Consider the following 22,651-nt stretch of genomic DNA (forward strand, 5'->3'; position numbering starts at 1 on the left):
GATGTGTGATGCGGGGAGTGGGGGGGCTCAGAGCCTCGTCGCGGCCGCTCCTGATGTTTGGGCAGCGCGGGGCCGGGCGCTTAGGACAGCGGTAGGCGGCGCTGTGCTGGGAGGGGGCTGCTTACAACCCCCTACGCTGCGGGGACTGATCATTGGCGAGGGGGCGGTTGTACGCATGCGCTCATGGACGGCGTCTCCAACGTGTGCCTATGCTACTGCGTCTGCACGCACGTTGATGGGCGCAAATCTAGACTGCGCCTGCGCTGGGGTGCGAGTCCCGCCCCTCTGACAGGCGTAAGGTGAGCGGGGAGGGGAAGGGCGCGTGCTGGTCGTTACTGCAGAGGCTGCCGTGTCGCGGCGTTGTGATCAGTGACGCTGGTTGCTGGGCCGCGCGCCCCTGGGAAGGGGTCAGTGTCTCCGGGCTGCAGCGGATAAACGGCGGGGTGACCGTTGTAGGCCCCCGGGTTATGATGCGGAAGTAGAATCTGTTTTCTGCTTCCGGGTCACGCTGTTGCTGCCGTTGGAGCGAGCGAGTTAGGCGGGGCCACGAGTACAAGGGGCGAAGCTTGGAAACCGGAGGGGGGCGGGGCGGGAGATCAACGTTGCAGGTCTCCCGCGCGCCCAGGCCCGTCACGTGCCCTCCCGGAATATGGTGGGGTGGGAGGGTCACGTGTTTCACACGTGGCTCCTGCCCCTCACGCGGCGCTGGCCAGTGGCCGCGGGCGCGTTCCCGGCCCCGCACTCCCAACTGCTCGCGTGTCCGTTAGCGAGCGACTGGGAAAGCCAACGGCCCCGTTCCCCGCTGGGCGGGTTCCCGCCTGATTCCCCTGCCTCTCTCCCCGCCTCCTCCCAGCTCCGCTGCGGGGTTCCCCTGTGGCGGCCCTGGGCGCCAGCGGGCCGAGCGCGGTTCTTGCCGGCGTGGGGCTGCTCGCACCCGCCCTGTCAGGCCTTAGCGCCTTTGGTTGCAGACGAATCCGGGCCTCGCCTGGTGCCTGCAGCGCGCTGGGCCTCGGGCCGGCCGCTTGCAGCCCTGGCCTGGCCTGAGCCCAAGGCGGCGAGTGGCCGGACTTGGCCGCAGCGCAGCGCGTGTCGGCTGAAGGCTCGCCCTGGCCCTGGCCCTGTGTGGGGCCCCTCTGAGCTGGCACGGACCTGCCCTGCTTTCCAGCTCCCTGGCCGCTGTGGGGCCCGCTGCATTGATTTTAATGGGAGCTACTTGGGGGCCTGGAGCCGGCCGAGGAGAAAAGACACCAGGCAACAGCCAACTCTTAAAGCAAAAGTTGTCTTCAGAGCTGTAAATTCCAGATGTTAAAGGTGACTGGCAAGCCACCTCTTCAGGTGCCAGCAACTGCAGCAGTATAGTCAATAGACCAGTAGTCAAGCTGAAGAGGGTGCAGGTGGACCAGTGAGGACTAGCACCCATTTAACTACTGATGTCACATCATGCATGGAACCCTGCCTAGGAATATGGCTCAGATAAACGTTGAGCGTTATATTTAACAATCCAGAGCATGACTTCTGTAAAATTTCCTTTTAAATATATAAAAAGGATCTAGGGGAAAAAAATAAAAACCTATAGGCTTCTAGGTAACATGCTAAATGCCACTTGTCAGGCCTGATCCAGCACCCACTGAAGTCAATAGGAACTCCCATGGACTTTGGATATTATATTCATCTCTAGTCAGTATATTTGAGGCATTCCACACTTGCAGTACTCCAATGGACCCCAGATGAAGATGTTTAATCACTTAAGAATAAGCAGAAATTCTTAAGGTATCTTTATTATAATTTTAGTTTTAGTTAAAGAATGAAAATGTTAGCATCTCTGAAGTAAAATGCTTATCCTCATCTTTTTAAAAGTTAGACATGGAACCTGTTGCAAGGAAGATCTTCAAAGGAGTTTTACTTTTGGAAGTGGCTGGGATTGCTGGAGCATATTTACTGTTTCACAGAATGGACACAAATCAAGGTAATAAAGTGGTTTTAGAAATTACTCCTGATGGTGGGTACCAACATTACTTATAAGAAAAGTGGAACAATTAGTAGAGAGTGGATAAGGTAGCAGAATGTTGATTCCCTAAATTAAAAAGTTGAAACCTCTCTTCACATCCTTTTTTCTACTCTCTGTTTTCTGTAAACAAAGTAGTTGTGACGAAACCAACTGTGCATGTAATATTGGGGTGAGGGAGACTGTATTTAAGAGGACAGATAATTTACTGGGCTATGTCCCAAGAACTTAGCCTAATAGTAAATGATTGAGACTTATTAGGTTAGATGTATACTGAGGTAGTGAGGTGTAGGGGGGGAATAGAACCATCATGAGAACTTCTGTTTGAGCAGTCTGTATATTAACTGTGTAACAGATGAGATCTGATTAGTAATCTGTGGTGGAATTATTACCTCCCCAAAACACCTTACCCTAAGGACAGGGACAAGGTTTCAAGTAGGGAAAAAAATCATCTAAGCATTTGTTGCTGAAAGATTGTATTGGTGAAAAAGAAATTGTTCATCTATTAGATTATTCCTGAGGGAATTCTGTGCCAAGAGAATAAAAATTATGTGCACAGTATTTTAAAGTTATGCAAATTGTGTCAATAAATGGGGAGGCTCCTGCATGGCAGTGGGGAGTACAGGCCACTGGTTGCATGGAGGTGGGAGATCACCCTGCAGTGCGTGCCCCCCGGGACACAGATTTGGTGGTCAAGACCTTGACACAGCGCAAGGGCTAGGCCTGCCCCTCTGTACCAGGCGTGGGCAGGCAGGCTCAGCCCAGCAAGATCCAAATGTGGAGGGATCCAGGTGTGGGTTGAGAGGGTTTGGTGTGAGCAGCCCAGTTGGTGTCTGTGTGCATGGGCAAGGGGACTGGGCAGGGGGGTACAGGTGAAAGTGGTTGGGGCTCAGCAGGGGGTGGGTTGGTGCTGGGGGGGAGTGAAGCTTGGTGGGTTGGAGATCAGGGTGCAGGGGTGGGGTCCAAGTGCAGGGGGTTCAAGTGCAGGGATAAGGCTTGGTGGGAGGGTCTAGGTGCAGGGGGCTCCAGCTGCAAGGGGTGAGGCTCAGCATGGGGGTTTGGGGTGTGTGTGGGGGGGGGGTCATCCAGATGCACCAGGGTTGGGTAGATGGGGACAGCTCCACTCACGGTTGAGGAGCAATGAGGGGAGGTTTCTGGGGTAGGTCTGACCCAGCCCTGGCTGCTCCATGCAGGGGAAGAGGAAGTTCCATCCTTCTCAGCACAGGGTAGGAGCCACAGGCCAGGATATCCCCACCTCTGCCCCCTGTGGTGATTTAGCTCTCCCTTGGCTGCTCCAGGCACCAGAAACTATGCACCTGTGTTGCTGAAGAGGGGTATGTAACCACTCTTGCAGCTTCCCTGGCAGAAAGTTGTATTTCTGTAGGGAAGCAAAAAATGCTGTGGGGAACAAGAATTCTGTGTGGGTGCAGTATTCCCCCCGCAGTAATCTATAGCATGTAAAATATGAGAGAGACACTAAATTAGGGCCTGGAGAAACCTCACTCTGCCCAGGACAAAGCCTAGCTCACATCAACTGAGCCCTCAGACCTAGAGGGTTTAGCAGATTCACTGTCCTATAAGACTCTCCCAGGAGAATTTTATACTGCCACCCATTACTCTAGTACAGGAGTCAGCAACTGTTGAGAAGTGGTGTGCCAAGTCTTCATTTATTTACTGTAATTTAAGGTTTTGCATGCCAGTAATACATTTTACATTTACTGGGGCTGGCAGACAGAACTCCAGACTGGCAGCGGGGGCAGCAGACAGAACCCCAGACTGGCCGGGCTGCTGGTCTGGGGTCCCAGCCACCGATCCTGCTCAGCCTGCTGCTGGCCCGGAGTTCCGTCCAGCAGTGGGCTCAGTGGGGCTGGTGGCCAGGACACTGGCTGGCAGCAGAATGCCACTGAAAATCAGCTCATGTGTTGCCTTTGGCACCCATGCCACTGGTTGCTGACCTCTGCTCTAGTATCTGAGTACTTTCCAAATAAAATCAACAGAAATTCTCATTCTATCTAGAGAGATGTGACTTATGGCACAGCTTCTCAACCTTTTTCTAGGACGACTCCCCTCCCCCCAACATGCTATAAAAACTCCACAGCCCACCTGTGCCACAGTAACTGGTTTTCTGTATACAGAAGCCAGGGCTGACATTACCAGAGGGGCTTCCATGAAGTTAAGTTGCTCGGGCTTCTGCTTCAGCCCCAAGTGATGGGGCCTCACATGGTGGGGCTTTGGCTTTCTAACCTGGGCACCAGCGAGTCTAACACTGGCCCTGCTTGGCAGACCCCCTGAAACTTGCTTGCGGCCCCCTCTAAGGCAGTGTTTCTTAACCAGTTTGTGGGCTGGTGCAAGTCCAAGATTTAGGAAGGCAGCAAGCCAGTATCAAAAAAAGTTGAGAAACACTGCTTTGGGGGATGCTCAATACTTGAACTTGTAATAAACTTGAGATAAGCTCTTTGGCTCAACCCTTCCTTTAAAAAGCTTTAGATTCCACAACCTCCTTGATTTTAGGAGAGAGAATTTTTTGTATCTCTTTTGCAAAAGGAAAGACTTTTCACTGTTAACCTTAAGAGCCATGGGGTTCAGAGGGACCCATCAGGCTTTTCTTGCCCATTTCACTAGTGGGGATAGGCTCAAAGTGTCTCAACTTGTAAATAAAAGTAGCTCAAATGTGTTGTTTGATGAACACTGAAAAATCTTGAAATTAAATTACACACTATTTAATGGTATCTAACTAAAGACTAAGAAAGCTGCCTTTAGAATACAAAAATGACCATTCCATTGGTGCAATTCATTTATTCTTTTTGAGAATAGTTGTAATTTTTTCTTATTCCCTTATCAGATTTTAGGCATACAATGAACAGGAGATTTCCATCCATTCTGGAAGGTAAGTTACTTCTTGCCAACTAAAAGAAAACACTTGATAAAGCTCGTATGTCTCTTTGGCAGTGAATTATCTTCTAGTTTTGTATTGTTGCTAAATGTTTTTCATAAGTGCAGAGGTTGTAAAACGTACATTTAGCTAGAGACAATTCTAGTGATCTTTTTTCCTACTCGGAATCAGATGAATACAAAGCCAATAAAATTAGACCTAGACATTCAGATGCACATAAGAGGAACAGATGACACTGATGCCTTTTCTTATATGTTTTCACAGTTTATTACAAAAGCAATGAATGGGCTGGAGTTTATGGAATAAAGGAGAAGGACCAACTGAAATGGCACAGCAGCAAAAATTAGAAGTAAGTAAAAACAGAAGCAGAGTAAAACAAAATGTCTCATTCATTTTCTTGACTTTTTGCCTTTGTGTTTATTTTTCAGGCCTTTGTGTTTGAACTGTTTTTTCTTCTTGATGATATTTTTCACATCTCTGTTGTGGAGCCAATTATCACGCTCTGCTTCCCACTTGAGCTGTTTGACACCTACAAAGGAAGAGTAGGAACATGACAAATAAGAGGTGGAGGATAACTGATGTTTGGTATTTGAATAAATAAATTCATAGAACACCAATAAAATGTGAACCATTGGATTTTTCACCTCAGAAGAAATTTTTCCATTATGCAGAAACTATTATAACCTGGAACCTTTTGAACCTGTTGCAAAGGCACGAATTTTAAAATTGCTTTCATGTATCCTGTGTTAGTGTTTGCCTTAACACTATTGTTTAAGTAGAAATACTCAGTGTCTAGGATGAGAGATATCAATTTTTTTACACTAGAGAAATGATGTAAAGAATACAAAGCCTTAATTATACTCAACACAACAGGCTTTATCTGTTTGATAAAATACCTACTTTTCAAAGTGGGGTTACACAGATATAGATTTGTGGGGGGGGAAATTGTTTTTGCTCCATGTACACCAAAGCTGGGGAGTGGTGTGTTTGGCTAAACCTTAGTTACATCAGCTTTTATATCAGAAAAATTCCCATTGGGGAGAAAGTTTTATGCCTCGAAGTTTAAAACCAGTTAAGCTACATAATTTATAATTAGATATTTAATGATGCAAGTCAAAAGCTGCATATCATTTCGCAAAATGCTTGCAAGTAATGTGACTAAGAATACAATTAAATCTAGACTAGGGTGAGAGTCCTTAAAAACAAGTACTGTTGTATTATACATCATGTACCTACATAAAATAAAGTTATACAGGAGCAGTGGCTCAGTTATCTTTTTTGTGGATTAAGTTAAACTGTGTGTATTAAATTTAAAATGGAAGTTATTTTTAAAAATATCAACTAAGCAATGAAATTGTTATCATAAGGATTGTGCATAGGTACCTATTCAAATAAGGTAAGGGCATAGTTTGTTTATAGAAGATGTAACTGCACTTACTTGCATTATCTTTGTTAGCCATTGCATTCATACCAATGTTATCAAACTTGGACGTAACATTTTCATCCAGAAGAGTGCCAAACTTTAAAGAAAGAGAAATATTAGTATTTTGTTTATGGAAAGATATAGCCAGGCACTATGTGATCAAACATTTTTTCTTAATTATATATACTAATCAGACTTACCTCTTCTGCAGCAGCAAGCATGCTGGTGTCTTTGAGTTTTCTTTTCTTTTGCTGCTTTGATCCTTCAAATAAAGTTTTATTGAAAATTGTAATCAACAGCTAAGATTCTACATTCTCCCAGGCACCATGACCAGACAAAAAAAGTTCATCCTTTAACAACACTGTCCAAAGTGTCTGATTTCTATTAGCTCCTAGAAAAGCATCTATTTAATACATTTAAGTAACTAGAATGTAACTAGAAGATAGAGAAATCGTCCATGATTTCACTGCAGGGAGAGATGTGAACAGAGTGCTTAATAATGTAATACATATATTGTAATAGCAATCTAAGGACCCAATCAGGATCAAGGCCCCCTAGTGCAAGGTGTTGTACAAAGACATAGTCCCTGTCCAGTACAGCTTACAGATGAAGACAAGTGAAAGATGAAGGGTCAAGGGAGAGGGCTACAATCCAAAATTTTCATATACCTGTTAGTATTTATAATAAAATGAAAGTGTTAATTATCTGATATCTCCATCTGTCCCTCAAGCAGTCATTAATTGGCTGACTTCGAATCAGTGCTGCAGCAGAAATGTGTCTTGAGAGTAATAACTCTTTTGGAGCCATTCAGGGAGAAGATTTTCAGTAGCACCGACTAGCACACAGAAGGAACTGATCTTACAAACGTAGTCTGCTAGTGTTTGTAACAAAAATACACTAGAAGGTTTTAAATCTACATAGTTTAGTATAAAAAAAGAGGGATTCGTTCTCAGAGAGAAGGGATGGCTGATAAAATGAGGGATTATGTGCTAGTATTTTTTTTTTCTCCCCAAAAGGATTGCTTCGGTAAAAGCATACAGAATCTGAGCCTAATAACTCAGGCCCTACTAAATTCACAGCCATGAAAAACATCACGAATTGTTAAATCTGGTCTTTTGTGTGCTTTTACCCTATAAGCCCCGGTAAAATCTGTGTAAACCAGTGTTTCTCAAATTGGGAGTCCAGACCCAAAAGGGAGTTGCACGAGGTCACAAGGTTATTGATCCTGGTACTACCACCCTTACTTCAGAGCAGGGCAGCTGGAGAGTGGCTGCTGCTGGCCAGGAGCCCAGCTCTGAAGACAGTGCCCTGCCAGCAGCAGAGCAGAAGTAAATGTGGCAGTACCATACCATGCCACGCTTACTTCTGTGCTGCTGCTATCAACGCTGGGCAGCTGCTGACTGAGGGCCCAGCAGTTTTGGTGGGAGTTAGGAACAGCCTCCATTCCCGGAGGTGTTCATTACCCTGAGGTTCTACTGTATGTTTTTAGCTCTCAAACTTTAAGGGGGGGAGGATATGTTGACTCTTTAATACACACATCCTTTAACCAAAATATTAGTCATCAGGGTTAAATAGTCTAATTAAAAATCCCTTCCCTTCAGATGCTCAACTTTCACTTAGTTCTTATGTCATTATTTCTCCAGCTTTCCAGTCATCAAAACCTGAATTTCTGTTGTACACAACAAGCAGATTTTTAACAAAACAAAACAACTTTAGGTAAACTTTATACGTCAACAAAGTAACAAGAGGGTTCAACCTTTTTTGCAGGTTGCTTTTAAGATCTAAAGCAGTGATACTCAGACTTCAGTGGTTCAAGACCATAATTAGTGATCAACACTACCCAAAAGAGCCACAGTAGTGTGAATTCATTGTTTCATTTACAATAGTAATTAACATTCATATTTAAGTAGTATGACAAAATACTTGGTCAGTCATTTTGTTGTGAGAATATATAAAACTAAGTATTTTATCAACTACAATGGGTTAACATATAAAAGCATCTTGATTAATAATTAAATCAGTGTTTTAATATGTTCTGCACAGAGCCATTGGCAGCTCCCAAGCCTCAGTCTGAATATCACTGATATAAAGCAACAGTGTAAAGCTGTCGGATGCTGTAGGATTTTTTTTTTTTGGAGTGGAAGTGGAAAAAAGACACCCCACCTGTTGAATTAATTCACACGCTTTCCATGCCTAACACTCAATTTATATCAAATTTGTATTTTAGTTTTGTTTTCATTACCAGCAGCAGGCCACAGCTCTAAAAGAATCTGAGGAAGTCATAGATTCCCTTTTTAAAGAAATCTAGACTACAACATAGGGAGGTCAGTAGCACAAACTTGTGCTGCATGTAGTGTATCCAGGTACAATGCAATCTGCTCTACATATATCTGCTAATTCAACTCAACCTTAACAGCCTCTTAAGAGGAATCACTAATACTCAATTGTACCAGACTGACTGGATTTGTGATATGTACAGGGGTGAGAAACTCATTTTCACTAAAATGGAATTTGAACTCATGTTTCCAGAGGCACAAGATCAGTGCACTAACCCCATACAACACAAAGCCCTCCACATACTTCTCACAGCATACATTTGTATTAACCTTTCTCAAACTTTAAATGCAAATATATTCTTACCTTCAAATGATCCAGCAAAATCAGTATCTTTTTTTCTCTTGCCTTTTTTACTGACAGATTTGACCTGATCTTTTCTGTTTACATCTATCATCAAGGAAAACCAAATAGATCACTTATAATTTGCACAATATACACGCTATTTAAAACATTAACTACGAAGACTAACATGTCCATTAAGGCACATTTGCCCCATTATTCTGTTGAGCTTGCTCTTAGAAAACATTAAAACCATGATGGACATACTCAAATTTTTAATTTAAACCCACAGATCCTGGGAAATGTTAAGTTTTTCATGCCAGCTTTAAATGCCTCTTTTGCCTACTACTACAGCACGGAAGACATTAAATAAAGCACTCATCTCAGCACAAAAGTTCAAAAGAAACATTGCATTATGTAAAATGTATATATTTGATGAACAGTGTGGTATGTTATTAGGCTTGGAAAGATTAGATTTTTATCCGTAATAGTCAAATGTTTTTACTGTACACACAAATCAATGAAAAAATATTTCTATTGATAACACCTACTGTCATTGAAGTTACTGTTTCATCCCTCCCATGATTTCCCACAACTATGAAAATTTAAATTGATAAAAATGGGAAAAAATGCTTTAAATTGAACATAGATATTACCTGTTGAAATTATAAAGAAAAATAAAATTCCACCAAGCTAATACAGTAACTCCTCACTTAATGTTGTAGTTATGTCCCTCAAAAATGCTACTTTAAGCAAAATGATTTAAGTTAATCCAATTTCCCCATAAGAACTAATGTAAATGGGGGGGTTAGGTTCCAGGGAAATTTTTTTTTGCCAGACAAAAGACATGTATATCCACACATATACACAGTATAAGTTTTAAACAAGTCATTGCTGTGTAGACAGTATTAAATTGAGGTGGTGAAGTCAGCGGGTGGAAGAGGGTGGGATATTTCCCAGGGAATGCCTTACTGCTAAATGATGAACTAGCACTCGGCTGAGCCTTCAAGGGTTAACACATTAATGTAGCCTCACACTGTACAAGGCAGCACAGCAGAGAGAGAGAGAGAGTGTGTGTGTGTCACATGCATTGCCCCTTTAAGTATGCTGACCGCATGCTAAGCACACTGCCTTTTTAAGTAGATCAGCAAGTTTAGACAGCAGCTGCTGCCAGCAAGCTCCCTGTCCTGAGCCCTGTCATGTCTCCCCCTCTCCCCCCCCCCCCGCTCTGTGGAAATGGGGTAAAGGACGGGGGGCAGGAGTTAGATGACACCCTGACATTAGCAGCGCTCTTCTCCCCACCCCAAACAAGCAGTAGGCTCCCAAGAGCAGCTACAAGGCAAAGCGCAGGAGCAGCACATGGCAGTGGTGGGAGGAACAGATGAACTGCCCAGCAGTTGCTAGCCTGCTGGGTGGTTGCTGCACAGGGAACTTAGGGGGGCTGCCAGTCCACCCTGGTTCCAAGCACCCACCAGCTAGCTCCAAGGGCTGCTGTTTCTGCAAGCAGTGGACAAAGCAGGTGACTGCCAAACAATGTTATAAGGGAGCATTGCACAACTTTAAACGAGCATGTTCTCTAGCAGATCTGCAACAAGACAACTTTACATGAGGAGTTACTGTATATTATGTAGTAGTGCCCATATGAAAGACAGACATTAAAATCTATCTGAATAAGTTACTTTACTCCCTGATCGTACTCCCTGACCTCAACAAGCCAATATAAACGGTCCCTTAATCTCATATGTTTCTTGACATTGTAAAGTGGTTTCCATATAAACAATCTCTCTGATAACGTAATAACCCGGGATCAGGTTAAGTCACAGCTTCAGATTCTTATTATAGAAAAATAAAATTATTAGGCACAGGAATTTTTTTGTTGTGCTAAATACAATTACAGGAGTCACAAATAGTTACTTATTAACCACGAATTTAAAAACATTAATTGGTCTCTAATTAACCAGTGGAAAAATTTAATGAATGTTGATTCAAATCATGCATACCTAAAACTAGAATTTGCCAAACACTGATTGATTTATTATTTTTCCTTCGTGCCGCATAATGGTCACTATGTAAGTTATTTGTGTAAAGACGTGTTTGTTCATTTGGTTTTTGGAGGTTTTTTGTTTTATTTTGAGTGTGCAGAGAATAGTGTATCTAGGTTTGTGAAGTATTTAAGACCAAGTTTTCAAAGATGTGTGCTTAAAATTAGGCACCTAATTCTATATTTAGACTCCTAAATAAGAGTGGCCTCATTTTCAGAGATAATAAATACCTGCAACTCACTGCCTTCAATGGGAGCTTCTTGGACAAAGAGTGACTTCAGTGGAAGCTGCTGGTATCTCAGCATCTCTGAAAGCCAGGCCTCTGATTTAGGTCCCTATACATGGATTTAAATACCTAATCTATGCAACCAAATTTTAAAAAGTATTTTATGCTTCAATGCTGGTAATGAATGTTACCTTACCTGGACTGTTGTCATCCTCTGATACATCCATAAATGCACCTCCCTCTTCATCAATGTCATCTCCAAACTCTTCATCCATACTTCCCAGGGAGACTACTTCATCATCCATCTCATTGAATTCATCTTCATCATCAGAATCTTCCAAGTCATCACTGCATTCCTCATCTCTTTTGCTTTTCTTACCACCCTGGGGCTTGGTTTTTATATTACTAAAATACACAATAATACTCAGCACTTCCAGCCTCGTTAGATGTCTACAGATAACACCCACCTATTTCAAAGTGCTGTACTAGGAAGTTAAGAATCATTACAAATAATTTTAAAAGTAACCCATGGCGTAATCAATTGGCACTCACAGAATATTAAAAATACATCAAACTGAATTTAGCACAAGGAATGTTGCTAAAAATCCACCCGATTTAAAAGGTCTGAAAAGAATCCTGTGATTAAGGTACTCTTTTGACAGCAGCTAGATGTCTTGTTACATGTTCTAATGGTCCCAGTTCATTTTCAGAAATCCTTGTTCAGCTGCTTTCAAAGACACTCCCAGAAGCCTTAGCAGGCCTATTAAATGGAAAACTGAGAATCTGACCTAATATAGCACTTTAATGGAATAAAGGAGGGGAACTGACCCATCCTGAAACAAGGTTGTGGGGGGGAGGGGGTTTGGTGAGGGGAATGGTGGGGCAAAGAGGTGGTAACGAAGAAGAGTTTGAGAGGGAACAAGATCTGGATCAAAGTTTTTCATGGTTTACTACAAATTTAAGCTATAATTTCCCCCTCTCCTCCCAAAAGAAATTTCAATTTCTTTAGTGAATTTTAAAAGTACATTTCAAATAAAATTGCATATTCAATCATTAATGGAGCCAATGAGTTGCTAGGAATTAAGTTATTTAACTCTGGACTTCTACCATGGGATCAGAATCCCAGTTTTTAGATTTCATACATCATGTATCATTCCAATTTATGATTACACTCACTAGCATTATCTGACCATGAAACCGGAGACCATGAAAACCAAGAAGATACAGACTTGCTTGCTGGATCATTCTATGATATAAATAAATAAAGTGCCCAGCCTCATGCTTTCTGGGCCAAGTTGCAAGTGCCATAGCATCAGCATGCTCAACCCAGGGGGAGGTGGAGGAGAGTCACGCAGCGTTCAACAATGACGCCTTGTGCAAAATGATACTGAGCAGGGTTGACTTTCTTCAAAAAGTTCCATCTAGCTGTGTCGAGTAAAAATCTGTAGGAGCAGCACTGAATTAGTACAGAAGGAGCAGAATCAAGAATCTTACCCAGCAAAATCAATGTCATCCTTGCTAACAGTATCAAAGTAACTGTCACCTTCAAATGAGTCTGAAAGAAAAAAATGGGGAATTTTCTTTGTTATTGCAACACAAAGCAAAGCGAAATATTTTGAAGTTATTTAATAAATAGACTGAATGCTCATCCATTTTCTCAAGCATACATTGTTTACATTTATTGACTCATCAAGGAAGAATCCTAGTAGATTTTACTTCTACGGAAAACTGGCCAATTAACTTACATACCATTTAACACACATACACACACACACACACACCCCACCACCCCCTGAGTCATATGGCATTTCATAATGCAAAAACAATAGCATAGTAAAAATTTTGAAAGATAATTCCTTTGCACTGGAGAAACAGCTTTTGTTTAAAGAGTTATCTTAAAATTCATTTTGTCTATTTTCTGGCTAGTGTGCAGAGAAATATACATAAATCCTTCCCCCACCTCAGCATCACATGAGAAAATAGTCCCCTATGATTCAGACTCTTATCTTGTGACACCCATAACCAAAGTGTGCAGAATACAGGGAATACTGCAGGGATTGCACATTCGACTCTGGATTAAGAGTATCCACCACAATCCATCACAGAGAAGCAAAACAACCTTGGACTTTAAAGGCCACTGCCACTGATGGAATTTAGGAATATAGATCTAAACAAGGGAAGACACCAACTTAGAACAATGACATGTCAAAAAAAAAAAAAAAACTATGACACCTTTCTCTCAAGGAACTGAAAGTCCTCTTCCTATAAATCCTTGACTGAAGATAGGCTGGCAAAGAAAAGTTAACACAAGGGTGCCTTGGATCCATGCCTCAAAACTCGTGAAGCAAATGGCCTAACATTAGAGGCAGACTGTTCATTAAAAAGACCAATGATAAAACACAAAAGGGATCAACAAAAAGTTACAGATACTTTGTTATAATTAGGACTAAATTCTCAAAATGTTGGTCTAAGTTGCACAAGCAAAATATGAAGCTGCAAATTAAAGTTGCCGCATGCACAGACAATCTTAAAGTCTAGAGCAGAAACTTACACCAAGTTCAAAAGAAAGAGCAGTCATGTAGCCATATGCAGCCATTGGCAGAGATGCATAATCACATTACACAGATTCCTCACTATAGACAACTGAATAAGTAAAAAAATAGTCCACCAAGGAACAGCCTGTGCAGACTACTAAGTGCTGAGAGTGCTTTACTGCTATGAAAATACAGCCTTACCCAGCATTCTTTCAAATTCATCATCATCTACATCTTCCACGCTTTCTTCTGCCACTGGACGTTTTCGTTTCTCTTTATCAAGTTTTTTATAAAATCTGAAATATTTAAAAAGTTCTCTTCAATCAAACACTACATTACTGATTGACTAACAGATGTTTTGCAGCATGAGCTTTCGTGGGTGACTACCCACTTCTTCGGATGCAAGCAGAAATATACATAAATCCTTCCCCCACCTCAGCATCACATGAGAAAATAGTCCCCTATGATTCAGACTCAAGGCTGACTGCTTGCATCCGAAGAAGTGGGTAGTCACCCACGAAAGCTCATGCTGCAAAACATCTGTTAGTCTATAAGGTGCCACAGGATTCTTTGCTGCTTCTACAGAACCAGACTAACACGGCTACCCCTCTGATACATTACTGATGTGGCTTTATTAAAATCATTGTGTCCTAGGAACACAACATGAATTACATGCATTGTATATAAAGTCTGCCAGCTATCACTTAAGTATCAGTTAATGGTTTCAAATATGGATCACAATTCAAAGATTTATAGTTCGTTTATTTTTCAATTTTTAAAAAAGTATAAAATGGTGAAGTGATGTAAGATTTAAAGCAGTGAAAATGCCTGGATTGTGGTTTCAGAAGCTTCTTTGATCACTGTGAATTTAAAAAAATGACAGGAACAATACACATATGATGTGTGTGATTAAATTAACATTGCCAACTTGAAGTCCAGTTGATTGGGAAAAAAAAGTTTAAAAGTAGTTTCAGGTACTATGCTTTCCCCCTGATTTTGTCTGCCAGTTTTTTTGGCTTTAGTCTCAGTTACCTATTTTTAAAAACATTTTCTTCTCCTTTATTGCAGCATGAAAGATCCACACAAATAAGAGGGAAAAGTGACTAGATATGGGGAGAAAACATGAATTTTACTACACAAAGCATTAGCAAAAGTGCATAAAGTAAACTGAAGAAATAAACATTCTCTAATCTTAAAGTTATAATAATCGTAGGTGTTACTTGTAACAATAATTAATATTTTTTTTCAGGCAGAAGTGTGATTTTTAAGTTGGTGTCTCTAATATCAGGGTCCCATCTATGAAAAGCTTCTGATGTCACTGAAACTTGTACACAGTTTTGCACTGACATGAAAATAGTTTGGAATAGTGATTTATCAAGAGACAACACAACGGATCTCCCATAGTTGTGTTAACAGGAGCGTTCCATTTGCTACTATTTAAAATTAAACCACAAAAGCCAAATTCAGTGTGAATATCAATAAAGAGATACTGCCAAGTTCAGCCCAGATTTCAGGTTTAAGAAAAACAAATGTTTGCAAAACCTGAGACCACTAGAAAAGATTCTATGAATTAAGAAAAAAAAATCCAATGAAAAGTTTTTTTTAAAAAAAGATGTTCCTCATGCAATGTTTGTAATTGAAACACTAGCATTGTGAGCATATGATAACCTGAAAATAAAACAGACTATAAATAGAGGAAAAATGGTGAAAAACACAAAAATTATACAAATACCATAAACAGCTACCAGTTAGATATTTTTTATTGTTCCATTTTAATAAATCAAGTTATCAGTAACATATATTTTAAAATAGGCTCAATCAACTTCTTGTGCCTAGGTATTACAGCACACAGGTTATTCGTGATCAACCAGTGCTTGCAACTCCATGCTATTAAGTCAATTAAGTGATGTTAGTAGCAGACTGTAATTTTGAATGGCTTTCCTTATAATTTTAAGATTATGTTATTACTGCCTTCTAAAATATTTTTCACAACTTTCAATATTCCACACTGAGCAAGGAAAGATCCATCATTTCATTACATAAATCACTTGAGCTAATCCAAATCCTCACAAACTTCTCAGAGTAAATATGTCAGGACAAATTTACAAATTCTAGTTCTTTTTCTAAAGAGTTCCATTTCAGAAACAAAGCTTGTTAAGAGTATTCAGAAATATTTAGTTACCTGTGGAAAAACACTTCATCCACTGGGATTTTACTTTCATCTTGGGCAAGGAATTCCTTACTGTTGACTGAAAAAACAACAGACCTGGCTTTATGCTTTGCTTCACTAAAGGGATAAGATTTTATAGCAATTGAATATCATTATATAACATTTATGTTTTGTTATGAAAACACTACAGTAAAATTGTTCCCAAACTAAATTTCTGATATATGGTGTATCTCCTCAATTTCTTAAAATAAGAACTTCGCTATCTTTACTATTTAAAATGGTAAAATGTGGGCTAACATTCCACCCTACCACAATTCACAGGCATTAGCCCTAACTATCCCCTGGATCCTCATCATTTCTATATGTTAATTAGGGTTAGTAACAACCCAGTATGGGTGTATGGCGGTGGGATAGACTTAGGAAACCTGTAACCTCCGCATTTCTCCCACCACACAAATGAATCCTCCTCACCCTCCTCCTATGACCAAAAGCTCTTCAGCAGCTGGCCAAAAAGGAGTGATTGGAGCAGGATCAAGCATCCCACCACTTCCAAAGTCCAGCACTAATGATGGTGGGGAAAGAAGGATAAGTATCTGCAGGTGCTCAACAGGCACTAAAGCCCCCTCCACCAGAGATGGCAAAAAGATCCTGTGCCTGGATTAGGAAGGAGACCAATGGTGACAAGCACCTCACTTCCTCCTGCCACACAACCTCCACCCCAAAAAAACATTCAAAAGGAGACAAGAAGAGCCATGCAGAAAACAGCCTGCTCCCTCTGGTAGAGAGAAATGTCACAGCATCTTAAGCCATATCATGGCCTCAGTAGTGAAGTCAAGCGAGATGATTGTTTCAGATAAAAGCAGGTGATGGAAATGGATTTCTGACAATCAAGGTTACAGGGGAAAACAATGTACAGTGGAACACTAGTAAATTAACTGTTCACAAATACATAGTTTTCAATTTGCTAGGGTGGCCTGATTGCAATTTTTATTAGCTGTATTCCTGCATGGGAGCACTGGTTTCCAGAGGGCCAAATCACAACTGCTTTTCACTCTAAATCAGGGGTCTCAAACTCAAATGACCCCGAGGGCCGCATGAGGACTAGTGCATTGGCCCGAGGGCCGCATCACTGACACGCCCCCTTGCTGCCCCTGGCCCCACCCCCCATCCACCCCTTCCATGAGGCCCCGCCCCTGCCCTGTCTCTGTCTCAGGACTAGGGCAGAAGGGTAGGGGAAGGGCAGCCTGCCCTGGCCCTAGTGAAGGGGGGCTCTAGGACCCTGCGGCAGCAGGTGATGCCGGAAGCTGGCATAGCAGAGGAGTGGAGTCAGCGTGAGCTCCCGGGCAGGCTCCCGGGCGGTGAGGGGGCAGCAAGTGGGGGCCGGGAGACACTGGGGGGAGGTGCGTGGGGTGGCAGGTGGGGCCAGGGGAGAGACCCGGCCCCAAACTTGGGGCAGCAGCGCACGGGGAGCTTGGGCACATAAAATAACTCGGGGAGGGGGGCGGGGGTGAGGGCAGTTTGGCGGTGACAGGAAGTAACTGGGGAGCTCAGGGCCGCCCAGAGGATTCCGGGGCCTGGGGTCTGGCGGCGGGGCCCTTCCATTCGGGACCCGCCACCAAAGTGCCCCGAAGACCTGCGGCGGGGAGGGGGTCCCTGCTGCGGGTCTTTGGGGCAGTTGGGCGGCGGGTCCCGGACCGGAAGGGGCCCCCCGCCGCCGAAGACCGGGCTGCGCTTTGGCGGCGGCGGGTCCCTCTTTTCCCCACCCCGGCCGGTCCCGCTTACCCCCCCGGCCCCGGCGGGTTTCGCTTCCCCCACCCCCCGGCCTGGCCCGGCGGGTCTCGCTTCCCTTCCCCCCCCACGGCCCGGCCCCGGCGGGTCCCGCTTCCCACCCAGGCCCCGGCGGCTCCCGCTTCCCCCCCCCCTTACCCGAGCGCGTCTCCGGCGAGGCCTGAGCTTCGTCCCGCTCAGAGCCGCGTGGTGAGGGGGCGGGGCTGTGAGCTCCACGCCGAGCGGAGGCAGCTGCCCCGCCCCCTCCCCACGCCGCTCTGAGCGGGGCGGGGCTCAGGCCCCGTTGGAGCTCCCAGCCCCGCCCCCTCCCCACGCGGCTCGGATCGGGGCGGGGCTCAGGCGCTCGGACGGAGACTCGGCGCTCTATGCGCCGAGGCTCCAGGAGAGGGGCGGAGGCGGGAGCCTCCGCTTTTCTCTTGGGGGCCCCTGCGGAGCCCGGGGCCCGGGGCAAATTGCCCCCTTTGCCCCCCCCTCTGGGCGGCCCTGGGGAGCTCCGCGGGCCGCAGGGAAGAGCTCCGCGGGCTGCATGTTTGAGACCCCTGCTCTAAATCCTCTACACCTCAATTTAGGTTGGTAAAATAGCTATCACAAATGTGACGCCCTGATATATTTAGTAAAAATGTGCTATACAAAATAAGGTTTTCTAAAGTGCATAAATTGTCTAATTCCATGTTTTTAAAATGCTCAGTCTGCTCCTTGATTAATGCAATAAATGAACCATCCATTTGAATGAATTCTAGGTAAAAGTTCCTGATTGTGTGTGCATACTGCCACAGAAACTTTGTGCCACTAAAGACACACGGACTAGTCTATATACACAAGTAGTCCTCAACTGATATACAGCCCACAATGTGTTACCCGGGCCACAGGGGCCGGGTGGCAAGGCAGCAGCCGCCCCGCCCCCGAACAACCCACTGCACGGCTGCCCCGGACCTCGTAAGGCTGGGCAGTTGCCCAAACCCCACCACATGGGGTGGGCCGGCTGCCCCAGGCCTCAACCCTGCAGGGCCCGCCGGGAGCCCGGCCGGACCTCTCCGCACCATGTAGCTGGGAACCTAGGCACACGGCTGGCCTTTAGCACACAGCTGAGCTGGGCCATAGCTGTGTGCTAATTCGCAGGTGGAGAACCACTGCTATATACTAACACGACATAGTATTGGCTACAGCACCTCAAAGAGAACAGAACTAGAGGCATAAGTAAGAGCCAAAAAGAGTTACAAAAATCCTTCAGCAGAAGTCATGGCAACTATCTTCAGCAGCAAAGGGGTAGACTGTTTGTTTATTGGGGGGGGGGGGGGAGGAGGAGTTTTAGCTCTAGCCCAAGGATTTCATTCTTTGTTGTTGCACATTAAATTAACTACAGCGAGAATGTGAAGATTAACTACTATAATCCCTTTCCCTCCTCGTTCCATTATTATCCATTCCTGCTGCCAAACCCTGCTCTTAAGCATTGGAAGGAGCAGGGCCAGACAAAAGCTGGCCTATTTCTGAAAGAATCTTACCAACATAATGCTGACAAAGATGCCTACTAATCCTAACAATAGTTGCAGGTTAGGAATTTTACATAGTAATCAATACTCTTATGGACAGATCTTAATGCGATTAAAATCATTATATAATCCGTTCAAGGAGGTTTAAATCACCTGTCCTATTTAAGTCACTTACGCAGAATAAATGTGGTTATATGATAACTTGGGAACAGGAATATGAATTGAAACTAGAGATCCAGCACAAACTTATATAATATTTTACACACAGTTAATGTTTAAAACCTCATTTCATTTTAAACAATTAATTATTAGAATGTTGTAACTAAAACAAATATTTGTAAAGCAAGAAATTTAGTTAAGCTTCTGCAAACAACCTTAACTCTGACCCTATATCCCAACCCCATCTTCCTGTTGGGAATACGAGTATGCTGTTGCACCATTAGCAGTTCTGAAATTATTTTAATAATTCACATCACTAACAACAAGTGAATTTGTAACAATATTCTAAACACGCCTCAGTAATTGTGGCCCTACCCTACCCATCTTACATAAACTGGATCTAAAGCAGCACACATCAGAGCAGTTTCTGAAGGGCAGGGTATTAGAGCCAAGTGAGGAGCACAGATGAGGTAGATACAGAATAGAAGGGGTGAATGAAGCAGGTAGGGTTCTCTAGAATGGTGGATGACAGCAAGTGCTTTTGTACCATACATAGATAAGCAGCAAGACACTTGTGTCTCTTGCTCTGAATGGTCAAGTGAACTGGAGGACATTTCTTGGAACAGTATATAGAGGAATGTTGTCAGCAGTGGAAAAATAGATAAGGTTACTCCTGAGGGAACTCTACGCCAAAAAAAAAAAAAAAAAAATCTGCGCACAATATTTTAAAATGCTGCAAATTTGTCAATAAATAAATGTGGCTCCAGCATGGCAGTGGGGAGCACAGGCCCCTAGCTGCACAGAGGTGGGAGATCAGCCTGCAACTTCCCTCCTCCCAGGCCACAGACTTGGCGGTGAGGCTGCACCTGACCGTGACACAGCACAAGGGCTGGCCATGCACACTAAGTGTGGGCTCAGCCCGGCAGGATCCAAGTGTGGAGGGGCTTAGTGTGGAGAGATCCAGGTGTGGGGTGAGAGGGTTCTGTGTGGGGCAATTTGGGTGCAGGCGGCTCAGTGGGGGGATCTGGGTACGGGGGGGGTGGATCTGGATGCAGAGGGGCTTGTTGTGGGGGGTTCTGAGTGAGGGTGCAATGGAACTTTGCAGGGGAGGTCCAGGTGAAGGTCATTAGGGCTCAGCAGGGTCTGGGTATGTGGGGATGGGGCTAAGCAAGGGGGGTCTGATAGTGGCCGATTCAGCAGGGGGAAGGGAGTCTAGATGCATGGGGGTTGGGTGAATGGGTGAGTAGCTCCCCGTACAATGACTGATCCCCCCCCACAGCTGAGGAATGATGGAGGCAGGATGTGAGAGGGGGGTGCGGAGCCAGGGGAGGTTTCTGGAGGTGGGTCTGACCCAGCTCCGTGCAGGGGAAGTACGCTCCTCCCCCACCCCCAGCCCAACTGGGACTAGCAGCTGAGCCCGGCACAGGGTAGGAGCCACCGGCCAGGTGCGTGTAGGTGCGGGGTCTGGGTACAGGAGACTCCATGGGGAGGAGGGTGTGTGGGTGGATGGAGGGGGGAAATCCAGGTGCACAGCAGTCCAGAGGATGGGTCTGACATGGCATCGTCCCCATCCCCGCTTCCACACAGTGATTTACCTCTCCGCCAGCTGCTTCAGGTGCCCAAAACAATGCACCCACGCTGCTGGGGAGGGGCACGTGACTGCTCTTGCGGCTTCCCTTTGCTTCCCTGTCAGAAAGGCATTTTTCTGCAAGGAAGCAAAGAAATCTGCAGCAGACATTAGTTCTGTGCACATCCAGTGGTGCATAATTCCCTCAGGAGTAAAAGGTGAGGAGTAAAGGAGTTTCTGGTGGGTAGGTACATGTGTTGATATAAAGGTCACCCATACGGCTGTTAATTGTAGAACTGAGTTTCCTGACTTTCAAATTTTATTTCTTTATTTTAATATGAATACGATAGTCAAATAATTTAAATATACATATATTTTACAATGGCACAATTTTAGCTTAAGATTTTTTTTATCTAGGAAGTTCTTTTTTTAAATATCCAACACACCGATATGTCAACATAGTTTTATTTTCATGAGCCCCTTAAACCCTCATGAATTCAGCTGTCAGAGCTTACAAATACTGCAAGCTGTGTGGGAAATAAGAGGAAGAGAGGGAGGAAATATATTCTGGCAGTGGAAGAGGAGAATGTGGAAAAAGATGCATGGGATCTGTCAGTAACTGCGTTATACTTGCTGGAAAATGAATGGGAAAGAAAAGGAGAGTGAAGCAGGATCTCTGCTATTCCCTACTCCCCTGCAAGGCCATGACTAGCTACAGAGAGGCTTACCTCCTTTCCAATCTTTCTCCCCGCTTGCTTTTTAATTCCTCTACCCCCATTTTCCTTCCACATTCATGTGCCTTTCAGGGCCTCAGGTGCAACTGGCTTTTCTCTTAGGGAAACTGGAAATCAAAGAAATCCAGAATATGCCTTTAATATGCCACTGTTGGCAGTTACTGCACCCATCATTCAATAAGCATGGCTGGACATCCCAAGTTACCTTAGCGACGCATAGCTGACAGGGATGTTTGTCACAAGAGCCAATTAGTCTGCTATTTTCCATCCTTTTCATGAGCTATGTGACTATTTTTCTCCCCAGAGCCTCTTATTGGAGCAGGATCTCATAAAACAAATGAGAAAGCTTTGTCCAGCACATGAAAACTACAAAAATAACTCCATTTGCTATATCCCCGTAGGGGGTCTCAGGGCTTCATGGACAGCAAGGTCTGCTGTTTCAGTGGTTCTACCCCTTCCTTTGCTAGTGTGCATTTCTCTTTATGATGGCTAACCAGAGAGCAACAGCTCACTGATTGCCTGAGGAAAAGAAACTACTTCACTATAAAGAAATTGACAGTGAATGAACTACAAGCATAAAGAAAAGATTTAAAAAACAGTAAAAAGGTGCATCAGGAAATGTGTTGAACCAAGCCATGTGCAGAAGCAAAGGCTACAGGATTTTCTTATTCATTAATAGATACAGAAAATGATAGCTGAGACAGTTATGACCATTTTGCCTCTATCAGATAGGTGTGCACCCCCTGCTGATAAGGTGGCTTAACAATCCTGAATTTTGAGCTGTGAACATTCCATAAATATTCATGTGTAAGAAGCTTGGACTGAAGAGCAAGGATCACATATCACTTGCTTGCCTCTGGAGAACAATTTTCTTTTTGTTATTATTTTCTTGATGAAACAGGAATAATGTTCACCGCATGGGGTACAGATATGTATATTGAAGGCAACAACTACACACAAAAGGCATTTACCACCTTATGTACACCATCGTGAACATTATTATT

The 22,651-nt window shown here is 43.9% G+C and overlaps 2 protein-coding genes across 8 annotated transcripts in view; one reads left to right on the forward strand and one right to left on the reverse strand.

Moving 5' to 3' along the window:
• CEBPZOS (CEBPZ opposite strand) lies at nucleotides 1-6,161 on the forward strand. 6 transcript variants are annotated; one of them, XM_039529783.1, is made up of 5 exons: nucleotides 1-91; nucleotides 1,858-1,966; nucleotides 4,848-4,892; nucleotides 5,163-5,247; nucleotides 5,327-6,161. In XM_039529783.1, the coding sequence occupies exons 1-4, from the start codon at nucleotides 2-4 to the stop codon at nucleotides 5,243-5,245; spliced, it is 327 nt and encodes a 108-aa protein (XP_039385717.1). In that variant the 5' UTR covers nucleotide 1; the 3' UTR covers nucleotides 5,246-5,247; nucleotides 5,327-6,161. The 6 variants fall into 6 exon arrangements, with proteins under 6 accessions (XP_039385717.1, XP_039385722.1, XP_039385719.1 ...); XM_039529788.1 differs by having other exon boundaries at nucleotides 36-91; nucleotides 1,862-1,966; XM_039529785.1 differs by lacking the exon at nucleotides 1-91 and adding an exon at nucleotides 137-299.
• The window catches only part of CEBPZ (CCAAT enhancer binding protein zeta), a 27,396-nt gene continuing 9,673 nt past the window's right edge, over nucleotides 4,929-22,651 (reverse strand). Inside the window, exons 9-16 of one of the 2 annotated variants that reach the window (XM_039529770.1) lie at nucleotides 15,922-15,988; nucleotides 13,941-14,035; nucleotides 12,700-12,760; nucleotides 11,402-11,610; nucleotides 8,962-9,045; nucleotides 6,522-6,583; nucleotides 6,337-6,418; nucleotides 4,929-5,427 (exon numbers count right to left, since the gene is read on the reverse strand). In XM_039529770.1, the coding sequence (XP_039385704.1) occupies nucleotides 5,288-5,427; nucleotides 6,337-6,418; nucleotides 6,522-6,583; nucleotides 8,962-9,045; nucleotides 11,402-11,610; nucleotides 12,700-12,760; nucleotides 13,941-14,035; nucleotides 15,922-15,988 (800 nt within the window). In that variant the 3' untranslated portion in view covers nucleotides 4,929-5,287. The remainder of the gene's footprint in view (nucleotides 5,428-6,336; nucleotides 6,419-6,521; nucleotides 6,584-8,961; nucleotides 9,046-11,401; nucleotides 11,611-12,699; nucleotides 12,761-13,940; nucleotides 14,036-15,921; nucleotides 15,989-22,651) is intronic. The other variant, XM_039529769.1, reaches the window with a different exon arrangement.

This window comes from Mauremys reevesii, linkage group 3, assembly GCF_016161935.1.
Source record: "Mauremys reevesii isolate NIE-2019 linkage group 3, ASM1616193v1, whole genome shotgun sequence".
Taxonomy (NCBI): domain Eukaryota; kingdom Metazoa; phylum Chordata; order Testudines; family Geoemydidae; genus Mauremys; species Mauremys reevesii.

What these genes read in the sequence shown, in the direction of transcription:
- CEBPZOS (XM_039529783.1), top strand. Translation starts at nt 2, where the DNA reads ATGTGTGATGCGGGGAGTGGGGGGGCTCAGAGCCTCGTCGCGGCCGCT. An exon ending in GCCGGGCGCTTAGGACAGCG is followed by an intron (nt 92 to 1,857) that starts GTAGGCGGCGCT and finishes TCTTTTTAAAAG; the next exon opens with TTAGACATGGAACCTGTTGC. An exon ending in CAGAATGGACACAAATCAAG is followed by an intron (nt 1,967 to 4,847) that starts GTAATAAAGTGG and finishes TTCCCTTATCAG; the next exon opens with ATTTTAGGCATACAATGAAC.